Below are 17,900 nucleotides of genomic sequence, written 5' to 3' on the forward strand. Positions count from 1 at the left end.
CCCTCTCTTTCCTTTCCATCTCCATGTTTTTCTCTCCTCTCCCCCACCCCCCCACCCCTTTTTTTTTAAGAAAGTTTTTAACTCTTTTGTTTGCCCTCTCAAAAATTTTAGAGAGAAATTAATTTCATCTTTTTTTTTTTTTGAAAAGTAATTTCATTGGCGGACATAGTTACTGTTAAATTGATCTCTCACAAATTTGGCATTGCTTCAACTTTACGAGAAATTTTTTTTTTTTGGCATAGCTTTTATTATTATGAAATTTTGTCCCTTTCTAAAATATAGAATTATTGCAAATATTGCTTACTGGTTAAAATTCCTTTTTCTATATATATATATATATTATAAATAATACTAGCAGAGTAATAAATTGTATCTAACTTTTAAAAAAAAAAAAAAAAAAATGTAACACCAGAGACCAGAAAATTAATATAAAACTGTTACAATAACAATTTTTTTAATTTTTTGGTATTCAAGAATTAAAAATATTTGACAATTTGTTTCTAAAAACATTTGGATAATTGGGTTGGGTGTGGGTTCAGCTCAACCCATTTAACACTCAACCCATTTTTAACCCACTATAATGGGTTAGTGACCCATTGCTGTCTCGCCCATTCATGACCAGCCCAAAACCCATCCAAACCCACCCAATTGACACCCTACTTAATATGTCTACATATAAATTAACTTAATATGTCTACATATAAATTAAATCTAACCGTTATAAACCTCCCTAAATGATTGTAAATATTAGTAACATAAACTTATTAGAGACAATGAAAGGGAAAATTATTCGTTATTCTCAAAGAACTCTGGAACAAATTATAGTCTTTGACCAAACCGGATTTGAAATATAGTAGTTTTTAATGAAATAAATACTGTACAAATTGAATATAGTTAAGCTTGGAGCACCAAATTGGCACTTTGAAAATGAAAATGGGATTGGAAGAAGTTTAATTCAAATACAAATTGACTATAATTATGCTTCGAACACTAAATTGCCGCTTTGAAAATAATAGAACGGAGGAAGTTTATTTCAAATTTTGTACTAATTTTTTTCCAATTCCAAACTATGGTTTATATTGCATTGTGATTGCTTTCTGATGATCAGAGTCAATCTCCCCCACGTTTTGTGGCAAGATCAAAATTTGATGTTAAAATTCCTCGGTAATCCTGGAATGACACGCAGCTTGTCATTGAATCCTCCCATTTCAACTATTACATGCTCGTCATATATATATATATATATAAGAAAGGAAAAGAAATGAGAGAGAAACAAAAATAAAAGAGAAAAGAATACCATCCTCAATAACCATTACATATAAAAAAAACCTCACTCAATGATCAATTAATTTACCGCAAGGCCTTGAGCTACAAAGCTAATCCAATTCCAGTTTGTCGCTCCCTATGCTATTAAAACAGACTTCCCACATCAGGATATAGAATTTATAGTCTAAATGAATTCAAGGCAATAATCCTGATTCCTCCAATCTTTTCTGAAGAACTGTTGACAAAATCTCTTTTCTGCAAGGCAAGCTGTTTTGCTACAATTCCAATCATTTTGTCGCTGTTGCCTCCAAATCAGATAAAATCTTATTCATGTCTTCAAAGTGAGGCCAACTTTCCATGCTATTATCATCACTCTTGCTTTCCTGTTCAAGACAGCATGGCTGTTAAACAAGCAGCATTATCATTATCAAAAGAAGGTAGGAAAGTTATGCATTCCTCTTCTATACCAAGGCATCGCGAGACCCTGCCAGTGGTGAGGTTCTAAGTCGAGGCACCCAGATCCCAACCACACAATGTGTATGTATACACCCGAGAGCCTGAGCATGTCCGTGCTCGTGCGCACACACGTACACATACCCGACCCATTACCCACAACATGCCTCTAATGGACCTTGGACACTTAACCTCCCCTACTATCCGGGCTCAGTTAGATCACATGGTTGCTACCTGAAAGATAAATGTGCAACCCTGTGCTTCTACACTAAACACACATTCTATTTAAAGGGGTTACAACCATTCTGTTTATTTTAAGCTAGAAAAAAGTTGAGAATTAGAAATGGAGATGCTTATTGGCTCAGTAAACAATTAAATTATATTTCAAATTTAAACTTAAAAACCTTCCTCCTATAATGCATGCTGATGGAACCAGAATTATTGAAAAACCGAGTTCCCAATTGCACCCAAAATTATCATTTAGAACAAACCTCGTATTTCTGAATCAGGGACGCCCATAGAGATTTGCACTGCCCAGGACTTCGATTAATCCCATCTGTCAATAGCTTTGCTGAAATCTCTTCCCAGAGAGCCATTCGCCCTTTCACAACTTGAAATCTGCTATGGAGTTTCCCACGCATTTTAATCAGCTTCTTGACCTCCTCAGGTTTCCATTTGTTCCGTTTCACAGGCTTGGAAGATTTTGATAGAGATTTTTGGATTTCTGTGGAGTCATCTTCGCTGCTTTCTTTCTTAAGCTCCTCTTTATGTTTCTCCCATGGAAGAGAACCATTGTCATCTTTTACTACTTTATCAACTGGTGATGGCACTATGTATAATTTCCAGAAATCATCCGACTCTTCCGAATTGAGAGAAGCTCCTTCTGATAAGTCGGAACTTGAAGTAGTGGCATTCTGAGACTGAAGTCTTTCAACTTCAATGTCATGACCTGTATGAAGGGCATGTCAACAAATTAGAGGAATAATGTGACACAAAACTACAAGAAATTTTAGTTGGGGTACATGTAAACATTGGTTCGTGTTACAAATGCAGATATCAAGTGCTAACATGACTGCCCATGCAACTATTGATATATTGCTTTGTAATCAATCACAAAAAATCTGCCCAGTAAAGTATTCCGCAACAGCAGGGATAAAAACACTGTTTTTTCCCCCAAGGATGATAAAAACAGATCTTGCCTCGGTAAAATACAACAACTGATTTTTAAGCAAATGAACATGAAAAAAAATCTTTTCTTTTTCCTTTTTGATTGTTGCAAGAATGCTAGAGCATTTGTGCTTTTAGCATAAATCGGTCCATAGGCGATAATTTTACCTCACCCCTATTTTATGCATCCAATGGAACTTGATTCCACAACATATCCTTAAAAAGGAGGCTGTCACACTACTTGGCTTTAAGAGCAAAAGTATAACTTAACATCCAATTGGATGAGGGATGAAAATTAGAAGGAATGAGAGGTAGGGATGATGAAAAAGGTATATCCTTTCCTTCTCCTCCGGAGATTTGGTCGATGTGAAGGAAAAGATGAAAAAAGGGAGATTTCATGATTTAACTATTGTACCTTTTTTTTTTATAAGTATGATTTAACTATTATACCTCAAATAAGGCTGTTGTTTAAAGGGAAGAAACGTAAAAAAAAGTGGTGACCCTTTCCCCCTCCTTTAGACCCACTTTTGAGAGGAAGGTATTTGGGGGCACTAGAGAGACTCCTCTATTACTTACCCTTATGCTTGCTATCTTACCAAGCCATAGATGGTTCATCGATCCCCTCCTTTTCCTTTCTTCTCACTCTAAAGGACCATTAAAGTAATGTTTAATTCTTACATAATTATATGGGATAAATATTTGGATCTCCACTAATGTATATTTCATAATATTTTCAATTTTTTCTTTTATTTTAACATATACTCCCAGTGTCATGCATAGCCCAATCTTGCATCCAGCCAAACCACACAACCCTTGAACCATCATCCTCGTAAGTTCTTTTCAGTCAATGACACTGGTTTGAAAAACATGCAGTAAAATCAAGGTGAAAAAAATGGGACGTATACCACAAGAAAAGCCAACGAGGCAACCCAAAAATACCAGAGATACCCTAAAAGTTAAAACAATAAAGAATCCAATGGTTCAGATGTGTGATACAAGTGATTGCATCGCCTGGTGAAGGAGCTTGCATGCCCCACCAAAGGGAAGTGATTTAATACAAATGATGCAATGCATGTTAACACTTATTTTCCAGCTCCTATTTCTTCTCTTGGGTCATACTGTATCATCAGTGGATAAAGCTACATCCCTGGCGGGTGGCAACAGATTCGCTTATACATAGATAAATACGTATATATAAACAATATTATATAAATAAAAATGATATATAAGTAGGGTTGGCTTAATTATCACAATTCATATATAAATGCACCACCTTAAGAACTTTGGATATGTGCTTTGCTATTGTCTATATATATGTAACTACATGCTACGCATACACACACGTGTGTGTGAGAATATGTACATACACGCTAACACTAGATATAAACAATAAAGAACGTAAATTAACATAATTCACCAAGAAAAAGTTATAACCTTCCAGTTCATGTTGCGTGTTGTTTAATGATTGTGTGTGGCTGCTACCTTCTTCCACTTGTTTCCTGCTAAGCCTGCTCTTTTTTGGTTGTCCATCCACCACTTTTTTCAATGTTGATATGTCAAAACCAACATTAAGCTTGCCAGATAGCCTTGCATTGAGCTCATTAGAGAGAACTCCTGCCGGATTTTCTGTGGCAATCGCAATGACATCAGGCCTTTTACTACTGTATTTTCTCACCATTTTTCTTAAAACCTCAGAAACAGTTCTTTCCATGTGGGCTAAAGGACAATTAACAGGACAGCTTGAGAGTGAAGCTTGGGCAGCTCTGTGGAGAGCGTCCAAAAGCTTCCCTTTGTCAAGCCATAAGCAGCGTGTAGTGATTCTTATTTTCCCTTTTATTGTTTTCTCAAAGCCATCATCATCTTGAGGGCGTAAAATTTCCATACTGCAAAATAGAGATGCAAGGCTGCTGTTATAAAAATGAAAAATGTAAGAAAATGTGTTTTATCACATTTCTTAAACATTTACCTGACCACTATAATACCATCTGACGCAATTCTTAGTCTCTCATCAATGCAAAGTTCAGTAGATGTTCCATATGCTTTATCACCATCACTATACATCAACTGCACTTTAAAATAATATTTATTCAATTTTTCTTGCCAGAATAACATCTTATATTAGAGGAGAATATGAAAAGATATAAAGCATTTAAGGATCACCAACCTGCAAATTCTCCTTCCCTAGGGATATGAAACCATTAGACAGAACTCTTCTGTTCCTCAAATGTGAAACCCCAAGCATCTCTCCATTCTTTATAACCTGATATGAGTATGTAAAAAACATTATATTTTTATGATATGGATGGTTAACATATTATATGTAACGGTCATTAAGCCGCCTATCTTATACAAAGAATAATACTGGCCACTTTTAAAAAACAAGAACAATATAGGTGAAATTTGAAGACACATGATTAAGAATCAACAAGCGAGAGACAGATTAGGAGTAACAACTATTAGCGAATAAAATAAGAGAAAATAGACTTAGGTGGTATGGGCATATACAATGTAGAACACTGGCTGCACTAACAATAGACAGAGAAAGGCAGACTGAAATTGGTATGAGATGAATTAATAAGAATAGACCATAAGAAACTAAACATAATTAGACACGATTCGTAATAGAAAAGAATGTAAAAAGATAATTCATATGACCGAACACATTTGATCAGAATTAAAACAAGGGTGATGATAGTGATGATAATATAATTTGGAGAATTACCAATAACTGGATAAAGGAGATAAGAGTTACACTCAATACCAAGCAATTTTAACTAGTCCAGACAAGAAAGCAACAAGCAAGAACAAAAAACTCCCTGGAACTTCAAAAGATACTGGTCGTATAATAATTTGCAGCTAGTTTAGAAAAGTAAATTAAATGCAATATGCTCTTAAAAGAGAACTTCATAAGAATCACATAGGGAAATTTGAATATTATAATTGGCAATATAACTCATACAGACAATGATCCCATCACCTTTCAACCACACAGCACGTAAGAACTCAATTGGCACCAAGCCAATCATGTCATCTTGAAATGATTAACAAATAAATCACAGCAAATTAAATGCAATATGCACTTAAAAGAGAACTTCATAAGAATCACAAAGGGAAAATTTGAATATTATAATTGGCAATATAACTTATACAGACAATGATCCCTTTACCTTTCAACCACACAGCACGTAAGAACTCAATTGGCACCAAGCTAATCATGTCATCTTGAAATTATTAACAAATAAATCATAACAAAAACCACTAACTTACAGTAGTGTGCCGAATGCCAGTTGATTTTCCGAGCAATTCATGCTCTTTCAGGAACAATAGTTCTCCATGGACAGGTAAAAAATGTTGTGGCTTCACAATCCTCAGTATTTCTTCCTTCAAAAAAAAAAAAAATGTACAAAAAAAAAATGTTTACATTATTTCTTGAACAGTTTTACCAATAGAAAAATATACATTTTCGCATGCTTTCTTTTCTAAACCGGGAACCATTTCTCATGGTATTCATTATATTTCAGTTCTCAGTGGAAAAAATACATGAGAGAGAGAGAGAGAGAGAGAGTTATTAACTCCCTTTCTTTCACGTGTCACAACAAAAACCAGCTTCCCTATATAATCTTAATGAATTATATGATGAAGGAACAAAATCTGAATCGATTTTCTTATTATATCTAAAACGTTTGTGAGGGTAAGCATGAAATACCCCGTAAGAGAAGGAAATAAGAGGATCCTGAATAGTAAATGAAAAATATCTTACCAACTCCTCACGATGTGCATGACCAGATGTGTGCAGCTGCTCATACTTGCCCATTACTATTGTTGATCCAATCTCTGATATACGGTTTAGCATTTTCATTACTCGAGTCTCATTACCAGGGATCACCTAAGAGCAAGCAACCAAAACAGATGGAACACTTAATATCAAGTTTCTGTAAAAATATAAAATATCCCCCAAGATCTGGCTTCAAAAGTTTAGAAAAATATGCAAAATAGTCGAGAAGGCGTCCGAGAACTTTTTTTGAAGTAATCGTCACCAAAGTTAGAGAAATAAATTAGAACTATAAACTAAAGCCAAATGGTTTCATGATATTAATTGATATAGTTGGAATAAGATCAAGGCTGAAATGGAGGTACGATGCATTTTAAATTCTGACAACACAATCATGTTAAAGTGATGCTGCATTATGTAACATAAGCAGGTAACTAAAGATCTCCTGGCTTTCTTTATCAAGATGCCATGACATTTAGATTCACATCACTCACTCAAGATTAGATCAAATATCCCAATGACAGGGAGTACAACATACAAATCACCTTCAGCTCTCTATTTTCCCATATTTCTAATAATAATAAGAAAACCTAATTAGGAAAAGGTATGCACAAAGAATCAGAAAAGAAACTTCTTTTAGAGCCATTACTCAAGCACCGAGTACAATTAAAGAAAAAAAAAAATTAAAAATAATAAAATAAAAATAAGGTCAAATAAACATGTGAAGATTTAAGTAACATTTTATTTTCAGGTTTTCAAAATAGATCTGCTTAAATTAGAATCTTACAAGAGAGAATTTTTGGAAACAAGTTGGTTAAAAATCAAAAGATGAATCAGACCTACCACTTCTAAGTTTCAGTACCTTAGCAGAATACAAGATTATATCTTCCTTGCTCAATTTGAGTGAATGACTGCTTCCATATGATGCAAGATTCAGTGCAGCACGTGGTTCTGCCTGACACAATAACTCATAGTCACATGCAAGCTACAACAGTTGCAATATAACTAGCAGTTCACATATAATAATGCTGCCATTACTAAGAAGCATCCACATTGACTTACTTGAGATCCAGTTGTGACTATTAGCAAGTCCTTTGGCGCATAAGCATCAATATCTTCCACCTTCACCTATACAATATATTCAATATCAGTTAGAAAGAGGGAAAAAGAAAAATATAAGGAGAGTCCAACTTGTTTTTTGGGGAATAGGGCTGGGTATGTGGTTGCCAGTTGGGAGTTATGAAAGACAAGTCATACTTCCATTACATTATAATTCAATTAGATGATAGACATAGCAAATACAGATCCAACATCTATAAGTTGCATATATGAAAATAAGAACCCAAAAAAAAAATAATAGTAATAGTCATGTTCCAGTCACTTAAAATGAAAGAAGTACCAGCCATCTGAATCAGACATGACACAACATGAGTATGTAGAGGTGCTAGTCATACTGGTCTACCCATATCTTAACCTTGAACCAACCTCATGTCACTGGGTTGGTATGGTCCAGTTCTCTAATAATATTGGTCCAGTCCTGTTAAAAGATTCAAAGAACCAACAAATTCGTTTCCGTTTTAGGTTGATTAGTCGGTTTACCAAAATTAATCAAAAACTGGTCCTCTTCAGACCCATCATTTTCGTCTTTATATAAAGGAGAGACAAGTTTTCCTGGGATGAAAATGTTAACTAACGATGGACAAAGATTGAACAAAATGTGAGAAAAATAAATTTTCTTCTCATTTTTTTTTTATGCACGGTTGTCTGTTACCATTTCTTTTTTGAGTTGAGGCTAATCCCCACAAATGCATACAATCACTTTCAAACTTTTACATTGCATAAGCCTTAGGAGAGTCAAGTTTTTTTGTACCATTGCCTTGGCTAACTCACCTACCTGTGTGGGTTAAGGTGGGGTTATGTAAGAGACTTGTTTGACATTACATAGCCAAAAAGTCCCCTCTTTTTTCTTTTTCTTTTTCATTTTTTTTTTTTTTTTTTTTTTTTTTTCACCCTTTTTAAGTTGAGATTATCCCCATGGACACGTACAATAACCAAACCATGTTCCCTGAGCCATTGATACAGCTAACTCAACTACCCTTTGCAGGGTAAGGTACGGTAAAAGATTTGTCTAATATCACATGGCTTCAAAAATTCTCTCCTCTCTCTCTCTCACACACACACATACGCACATATCTGTTCTCATCTCTCTCATTCAGAGCCAAAGACTCTCTCTCTCTCAGTTTCACTTCCCATAAAATAATTCAACTCATAGATCACAGATATAAGGAAGATTCAACCATTGTAAGAGATCACATATCACAATTCACACATCAGTTAGTGAAAAGAAGCTCTGCATGATGGGTACGTAAGTAAAGATATCAATGCATCTCTAATTTTCTTTCTTTCTTTTTTTTCTTTTCTTTTCTTTTGTTTTTTTTGTTTTTGTTTTTGTTTTTGTTTTTGGGTAAGTATTTCTAATTAAACTTTATATAAATTTTATTAACACTTTATTTGATTTTTTTCTTACAAATATAACTTTTCTTCTATCTCAAAGAAATAGATCATGTTTCTGAAATTAAGAATTTGAGCTGTCCCAAACACTAGTCCGCGAGTGCACTTCAGTGTCTGAACAAATCACACTTAAAAGTGTCCGTGCTTCATTGGCGTAAACTAAAGCAGCACTCCAGCTATTTTTCCCTTTTTACACTAGAACCATATTGAAGATAATACTAGATGAAAGGAACACTAAAGCTAACAACCATATGAATAAGATAAAGATATGTCTGTGGTCATTACCAGAGTTGATGGATCAATTGGTGCCTTTCCATCCTTCCAAGCAGCATCAAGGTATGTCCTTAAGGACATGCCAACGAATGCCTAACACAATGACGACAACATCATCTGTCTCCGAAATTATACAGTGCAAATGATCTAAGCAAGGAGAGGGAAAATTTAACATTAATTTAGAGAAGTAAGGATAAACATACCAACTTTCTGCCAGTTAAATCAGCTGCAGCTTTTACACTTCCAAGGCGATGTATATTCGACGCAAACTGAGTAGTAATAACTCTTCCCTTGGCAGCAGAAATACGCCTTGATAATGCATCAGCTACAACAGTCTCACTAACTGTCCTTCCAGGCGAAAGTACATTTGTCGAGTCACTCATCATCTGAAAAGGAATATGAATAAATTGATGTCTGCCGTGGTTACTGCTATTCATTGGAAAAAAAATAACCAACGATATTTTATTCATTAACTTTTATAAGGAAGAAAAATACTAAAGATCACCAAGTGGAGTGCAAACTGAAGTACATGCAAAGTATACAAAAGGTCCAGTCAAAAACTAACCACTTGGTAACTCACAAAATCTTAAAATGTTAACAAAAGACTTGCACAAGTGCTAAACTGTCGGGAGAGAACAAGAAAGGATAAAATAGAATGCATTTTCAGTTTTTATCATTGTCAGCTGCATGCATTACAAGATAAGGTCGGTTCCCTCTCTCTATTTGCACCACCAAATAATAAAAGAGAAAACAACAGAGAGGTAGCTCTCTGTAGCACCTGCTTAGACATTTTGAGACAAAAATCATCACCAACTCGTAAGCTTTATAACAGGTTGAGCAACACCCAATCCAATTTTAAGTTGAGAAACAGGAGAGAACCACAAATTCCCAGTTATCTTACAATGCACTAAAAAGATTATTAACATACTTCTCAGCCACAAACATGTAATACCAACTTGGGAGCAAGTCGACATAACAAATTAATGATAATGATATACCTTGTCAAGGAGAAAAACCAACAAGAAATCCAACTTTAAGGGCACCTGTGCATGCCAAACTGCTTTTCAAGTAAACCCATTTTCACCTCCAACAACCTCACACAAGGTTACTATGTTATAATATCCCACCACACATCCCTTCGACAAACACCAATCCTGTACTACAAAACAAAATGCACGAATACTGAATATCTCCCGGGCAGTAACTACTAACTACCCAAGCAAATCGAGGAAACCAGACTACCCCCCCTCTCTCATGAAGATCCAACATATGACTTGCATGCATGAGCGACACACAAATTCAAACATTGTAGGAGGAAGAAAAGATAAATAAAATTAGGTATTTGGTAGAATTACGATTATATTTTCATTTTAGTTTGGGTAGTGTTTAACTTTTACAGTTTACTAATATTTAGGGCTTCTATATTTTGCATAGGATTTGGCTATATATACAAGGTTTTGATGTATTAGGGTTTTTATGTATAGACATATTTCTTCACCAATTTTTCTTCTCTGTTCTTCCTCTTCTCTCTCCTATCTTTCTCCTCTTTATTCTCCTCTTCTTTTTCTTTTTTTCTTTTTGTTATTTTTTTTTCCCTCTTCTGTTTCTGTTTTTGCATAACTTAGCGGCCCCACATAATAATCCACCCACGCAACTGTCCAAGCTTCCTTAAACTTAGCAAACTATACAAACCACAAGAGACTATCTTAAGAGAAACATACCCACACTATATCCTCCCAAGGGATGATGGGTGGGGAAGTGGAAGAGAAGAAGTGCCCCTACACCAATTATGGTGCAAAAATGCACTCTCCAACCACTAAATATGCCTAAAGAACCAAACAACCTTTACTTATCAAAAAAAAAAAGAACCCAACAACCTTTCCTAATTACCTTGACAAACCAACACAAAAGAACCTCAACAATAACTATTCCATCAACCACCACCACCACCGCATTATTATCCAACCACCAATGACCCTTCCCCACCAATTACCCCTTTGTAGATTCTTCTTAATACACAACCATTTTCCTGACAAAGCTTCATTAAGCATAACAAGCTTTCTATTACCCAGACTTCTCTCAGAGAAAAGCACACCGAGATGATATAAAACCTCATCCTCTATCTCCAAAAAGAAGAAGAACCATTTGGAGTGTTTGAAGGTCCACTGCCACCAATGCCAACCTGCAAAAAGTAGAGGCTGATCTAACCCCAAAAAGTAGTTCTTCCTCCGTGTTGCCAACCCATGTCTTAAAGGTCACCACTTCTTAGTGTAAACAGCGAAAACACAGCTAACCCTATAGCTAACTCAAACCTACAAAGTTGGCAACTTTGTTTACATAAAGCAACTCCCACTTACTCATATTAACCATCAAGCTTGAGTCACCTGAGAGTATGCCCCAATACAACACAATCAATCGATGCAAGCCAAAGTAAGATAAGGAAAACAAACACTGTTGTCCATGCACAAAGGTGATAACTTAATAATACCTGTAACTGCCTCAAAAGCCAAATAAAAAGTATACTAATAATATAAAGAGGAAGGAAAGAAAGAGAGCACCAAACTGAAATCTTCTCCAAGATAAGCTATTGGAAGAGCACCCACCCTACATCTAAGTTTCTCAACTAAGGAAAAATGTAATCTATCTCACCCACCAGCACCAACTCTTTGCCCAGAATTCACCTTCAAACCCGAAACTGTCTCAAAGCAAAGAAACACGTCTTCAATAACGCAATTGCTCCATCATCCTACAGTTGCAGGTGTGAGATGAAGATACCCCCAACTGGACACACCAAGAATCTTTAAATCAGAACACCCAACGCACCTGTGTCTAGCATCATACCAGTGCCTCCATTTTTTTTTTTTGTCTAGCATCACTAAGACAAAATGCAAAGGTGATGAGAGGTCTCCCTGCCTCAACTTCTAGAGTCTCAAAGACACCAGCCGGGCTTCCATTCACCAAATCGGAACCTTAGGAATGAAATACAGGCCTCAGTCAACCACAGCTCCACAGTCTGCTGCCAAAACATGAGTTCATAACAGCTCCGCCAACCAATATGAAATAATTACTCCTATCATGCACTTGGAATGTAAACAAAAAGCCACCCTCTGCTGGTAGCCACACAGCCATACTCCATACCTCACTTCTAAGCCACCCTATTGTATTATGGAAACATGTCTCCTAACAATCGTCTTTATACTTCTTGCATGAGCCCCTTACAAAAATCTATACCTTCAGCAATGTAAGCAACTTGACAGTAGATCTACTGTGTACTGTAAGACTCTAAAAACTGTACAATGTAAGACATTGTACAATGTAAAAAAACTACCATATTACTAGTTGAACAATTAACTATAACCATGTTTATTACCACAAAAAGGTAGACACGATAAATATAACACCTATGGTATTTATGGTTTGTAGCACACTAGTAACTTGCAAATAAATTATATAATCTCCAAAATGAGGAAATTGAGGGATCGTTTGGCATTGATGTTGTAATGACAAAAACGCTTTTATTAGTAGAGTTGTCAAAAAATTGTTGTTAGTAAAAAGAATTTTAGGAGTTTCGCGACACATTTATATAAAGAAGTACTTTTCATAATTAAAATACTTTTTAATTTGTTTGGTAACTATATGTTTTTTTTTATAAGTTATTTGTTTGGTAACTATATTGTTTTAAGCACTTCTATTGTTAATTTTAAAAGATGGAATGTTACTATATTTGATAATGGTAGGACTTTATAAAAGAAGGGTAAAATTGTCTTTATAAAAAATAAAAAGGGATAAAATTGTCTAAGGAAACACAGTTTCCTAAAACATAGAACCTCTCTCTACTCAGACAGCAGTTTTAAAACATAGAAAAAATTAGCTTTGAGGTAAAATCTTTGCCATTTAAAAGTGCTTTTTTTTTTTTAAAACAAACACATTTAAAAGCAAAAAAAATAAAAGTCTTTTAAGTGGTTCAATAGCAATCCCAAACGGGCTCAGAACTTCATTAATCCTTTTGTCAAAATCAGTACTATATCTTGAACAAACTTCACAAATGAAATAACATATTATTATCATAGATCACTTATACGACAGCATCAACAATGTAACACACCAGTATTCCTGAAATTTTAGCCCCTCCCTCCCCCCATTCAATCAGAAAGAGAAAAATTATTTATAGTGAATAAAAGTTAAACTGAACCCAGTGCTGTCTTCTGTATTCCTCAAAATCAAAGCCAATCAATAAATGGTCTTATAAATTATAATAAAACTAGCAGCAAAATTAAATGACTACTAGATCGAGGAGACTTACCAATGTTACCCCTTCTTTTGAAAGTTCCTCAAGAGCTTCACGATCAAAAACTTTCCCATCCAAGGGTGACTCATCAATCTATTGAATATACAAAGCTCCACCAATGAACACAAAGAAGTTGCAAAAATGTATAGAAAATAAAAATAATATTAAATACCTTCCAGTCCCCAGTATGAAGAATAGTTCCATCAGCACAGCGAAGAACCAATCCACAACAATCAGGAATAGAATGGGTGACCCTGATAGGCTCTATTTCAAATGGTCCGGCACTGAATCTCCTCCTAGTTCTAAATACCTTAAGCCTAGATGGGACAAATATGCCAAATTCCTTCAAACGCTTCTTAATTAGCTGTTCAGAAATAAAGGGAGTGTCAATCTTTCTATATCAAGATGAAGACGAAGACCAAGATTAAAAAACAACATGTACACTTCCATGCATTTATACATGTGTGAGTTACAACAGTCTCAAAACCCTCGATAATGCCATATGCCACAGCATGGGGTGGGGGTTAAACAATATTTATTTCCAAATAATAAGGTAAAAAAGTACATATCCATAAATTGATGCATATAAAATAAAAGAAAAACTCTATTGAAAATGATGAGGACGATCATTATTGACCCAAAAAAAAATCATTATTGACCAAGGTGTGTGCATTTTTTGTTTTCAAACACCAAGGTGTGTGCATTTTTTGTTTTCAAACACCAAGGTGTGTTCATTGAATCTACTAACATGATTAAAATTGCTTGTTGTCCAACACTACCAGCTTTTCACAATTAAATATGAGAAGTGCAACTAAATTCGGAAAAGTTTTATTAGATACCTCCATTGTGAAGGATGATGCAAATATTGGCGTTTGGGGATCCAAAGCTGGGATTACCTGCTCAGATAACAAAGAAAGTAATGAAAACTTTAACATGTATAAGATACTGAAGCCCAATAAAAATGAAAAGGCAAATGGGACAGGATGTGAACAAGTACTCTTTCCATAAAATGGAAAAAAGTTTACAACAGGAACTAAATCAATGAAAGTGAGACAACCTAGGTATAAAATTATTGTTCAAAGTAAAAAAATTTAAAGCCATTCTTTAAGGCCCAGTTCCAATTGCCCGATTCAAGTATTCAACAACCAAAAGAAGCTAGGGACCACATTCATGCAATTGAAAACATCATCGCATAGATCATTGATGTAACTACTAATTTACTGAACTAGATTAAACATATTATACAGCATACTATCAGCTTCTAAATCTGAAACTCATGCAGCATAACTCTTCAGCATCAATATGGGCCTACTCTCATCTAAAACACTTTTGAATAATTTCCACCGACTTTTACAGACCGTGAAGCTTAAGGCACATTATCAGAAATCAAAATAAAGATCACCAAGAGGACATAAATTTAATGCATTGATGATAAAGTGATTTTTCTAGACGAAGAAAAGAAACATTACCCAAGGCAACGCACCAATGTGATCTTCATGACCATGCGTTATGACAACTGCTTCAATTTTGTGACTCCATTTTTTTATAAATGTGGTATCAGGTACAATTTTCTGGACACCGAGCTCATCATAGCTGAAATGCATATCATACATTTCAGGTCAATGGATCAGAAAGAGGGGAGGAAGGTTAGTTAGCAATAATTACATCATCTCCAAAAAGTACTAAAAATGCAAATGCAAAAATCTAGAAGAAGATTGTGCGACTCAAGTAAAAGTTATTGGTTTTGACAAAATGGTTGCTATGAAGAAATTTTATATTTGACTAACAAAATAAGATTCTGAACTTCTTGTTAATTTAAATGACAATAAGTAATTTGGCATTTTTTCCAACATGCCAATAAAATCACAAAATTACAAAAGGAATTATGAAATGATAACAATAAGCAACCCATAACAAAAAAGAGTGTTTTTTTCAATAGGTAAAAGGAAAAGGCAAAACAAGACTTCTTCACATGACAGGAACAGCAAAACGACCAAGCTACAAATTGTTTAGAAAGGAAAAAGAAAAATGATAAGAAAGATAAAAAAGGCAAAATGATTTGCTAGGCTTTACTCCGGAAACATGACGCCAGCGTCAATCAATATATAACGATCATAGTTTCCAACAAGCATGCAATTCATCCCGATTTCACCCAGGCCACCAATTGGAAGAACACGGAGAGGTGGGCCATCAGACCCCTCATAAAACTGCTCCATTTTACGTTGAATAGAGTCTTCCATACTTTTTCGAGCCCCTTCCATTTTTCCTGATCTTTTCCGGGGTACTTTAGATCCATGAGTACCTAAAATGCCAAAAAAAAAAAAAAAAAGGGCATAACAACCGTCAATGATATGAAGGATCAAAACAAAAAGTGGAAATGACCGAATAATTGAATCTTGGTAAAACAACTATAAACCAGAGGAATTTACAGGGAAAAAGAAAAATATAAACTAGAGGCTTGGAAATTGGCAAAAGGATGATTTAAAGAAAAGAAAGCTAGAAAAGTATTAAGAAATTATTGCAGAAGATAAATAATAAGCTACCACTGGGCATTTGTGGGTAAACTGGGAAATTATTAGGACTTATATTTTATAACTAAAACAGGATATCAGAACAAAATCTGTCCAATGGAAGAAATTGGACACCTAAATTTTAAAACTGTGACCTAGAAAAATATTACATCCATCGAGTGAAACTAATTCATCTTTTAGCTCCATCTGTTTTAAGTTCTACATTTCTGACAAAGGAGAAAATATTTCTTTTTTCTTTTCTTTTTTTTTTCCTTTTTTTTTTTTTTTTTTTTTTTTTTTTTTTTTTTTTAAGTAAGATTGTGTTTTCTTTTGTATATGTTCCTTTTCCTAATGGTAAAGTAATTCTTAGTGCTTCCTTAGCTTTAAGAAAGATTGTGCCCAGATACAAGTCAAACAATGAGACAATGAACAAATAAATCCATTTAAGTTATGCTGATTTTAAACTTCAACCATAAAATTCCGGTTCTAAAAGATAGGATTTTAAGCTAACTTGAAACAATGTCCACTGTATGAATAAAACATAGAATGGCTACTCGCTGCACAACAAGCAAGTCATAGGACTAAAATCCCACAAAGATACCATCCAAGAGAGAGACCCATTTCAGCCAAAAAGAACTAGTTCCAGACGCAATACCAATGGAAAATAAAATAATAAGATACTACATAGTTAGCTACAGTGTCACAGTAATCATTCAAGAACAAAATTTTCATTTGAATAGCTTTATATCCTATTCAGTTGATAAGAAAACTCAAAAAACACAAGAAACTGATTGCCTGTCAAAAGCACAAAACTTTAAATAGAAAACCAACAAAATGAAGTAATACGTTAATGGGTTAATGGCAATCGCAAAGAAAGAACAAAATTTTCGCCTTTAACTGCTTTATCCTCTGTTTGGCCACCAAGAAAACGCACATCCAAAAAACCAAAAGAGAAAAGAGAGATTACAATTTTGAAATAAATTTTTTTTTTTCATATATGAATTTAAGAAAACCAAAACCACTCAAAGAAATGTTTTTCCCTACTCTGAAACAAACATGTTCTATTCACATTTTTTTACTTTATTTTCAATTTATCCACTTTCTCGGCAACCAATCAAGTCAAATACTCCCTAAGACAAACACTAAACCGAATTGCTTAGTGTGTGTATTGCATACCTCTAACAGAAGGAGAGGCGATAGAGCACAAAATGGAACGCTTGCTGGAGCGAGCCTCCTTGCTTCTTCTTGGGAAACAGAATAGGTTCCAAACTTGATGGCTAGGGTTCAAGGATTGGTAGAGGATGAAGGAACTCTTGTTAGGGTTTGGGCGACACGAGAAGTTGTACGGACGGGGTGAGAGAGCACTGAAAGCGGCCATAGTTGTTTGTTTCAGCAAAAGCTCAGTTCAATTTATGGATAATCCAAAGTTTATTGAGAGGTTTTTCAGAGTTACGAAACTGTGAAATCGAAATACTATAAATCTGAATAATTATCTAGAGATAGAGAGTAGAGTAGAGTAGAGTAGTGTACTAGAGATGATTTTTGTGAGCGCATAAAATATCTATGTTATCATTTTGCAGAAGACGGGAGGAGGACACAAACGTGGTTTTCGATGAGTTCTTGCATTGCACGTGACCTTTTTTTATTTTATTTTTTCTAA

General features: G+C 34.7%; 1 protein-coding gene across 2 annotated transcripts; it reads right to left on the reverse strand.

Annotated features, from left to right (window-relative positions):
• Nucleotides 1-1,262: 1,262 nt before the first annotated feature.
• LOC132303938 (ribonuclease J) lies at nucleotides 1,263-17,813 on the reverse strand. 2 transcript variants are annotated; one of them, XM_059801394.1, is made up of 17 exons: nucleotides 17,417-17,813; nucleotides 15,804-16,032; nucleotides 15,200-15,323; nucleotides 14,570-14,626; nucleotides 13,903-14,094; nucleotides 13,746-13,823; nucleotides 9,646-9,828; nucleotides 9,455-9,535; nucleotides 7,721-7,786; nucleotides 7,521-7,613; nucleotides 6,647-6,772; nucleotides 6,154-6,267; nucleotides 5,051-5,146; nucleotides 4,853-4,950; nucleotides 4,321-4,769; nucleotides 2,211-2,668; nucleotides 1,263-1,649 (listed from the first exon to the last, which is right to left on the reverse strand). In XM_059801394.1, the coding sequence occupies exons 1-17, from the start codon at nucleotides 17,616-17,618 to the stop codon at nucleotides 1,554-1,556; spliced, it is 2,742 nt and encodes a 913-aa protein (XP_059657377.1). In that variant the 5' UTR covers nucleotides 17,619-17,813; the 3' UTR covers nucleotides 1,263-1,553. The 2 variants fall into 2 exon arrangements, with proteins under 2 accessions (XP_059657377.1, XP_059657378.1); XM_059801395.1 differs by lacking the exon at nucleotides 17,417-17,813 and having other exon boundaries at nucleotides 15,214-15,323; nucleotides 15,804-15,943.
• Between the last annotated feature and the right edge of the window lie 87 nt (nucleotides 17,814-17,900).

This window comes from Cornus florida, unplaced genomic scaffold, assembly GCF_030987335.1.
Source record: "Cornus florida cultivar Cherokee Brave unplaced genomic scaffold, ASM3098733v1 CherokeeBrave_3.0.0_Hap2_Chr04, whole genome shotgun sequence".
Classification (NCBI taxonomy): Eukaryota; Viridiplantae; Streptophyta; class Magnoliopsida; order Cornales; family Cornaceae; genus Cornus; species Cornus florida.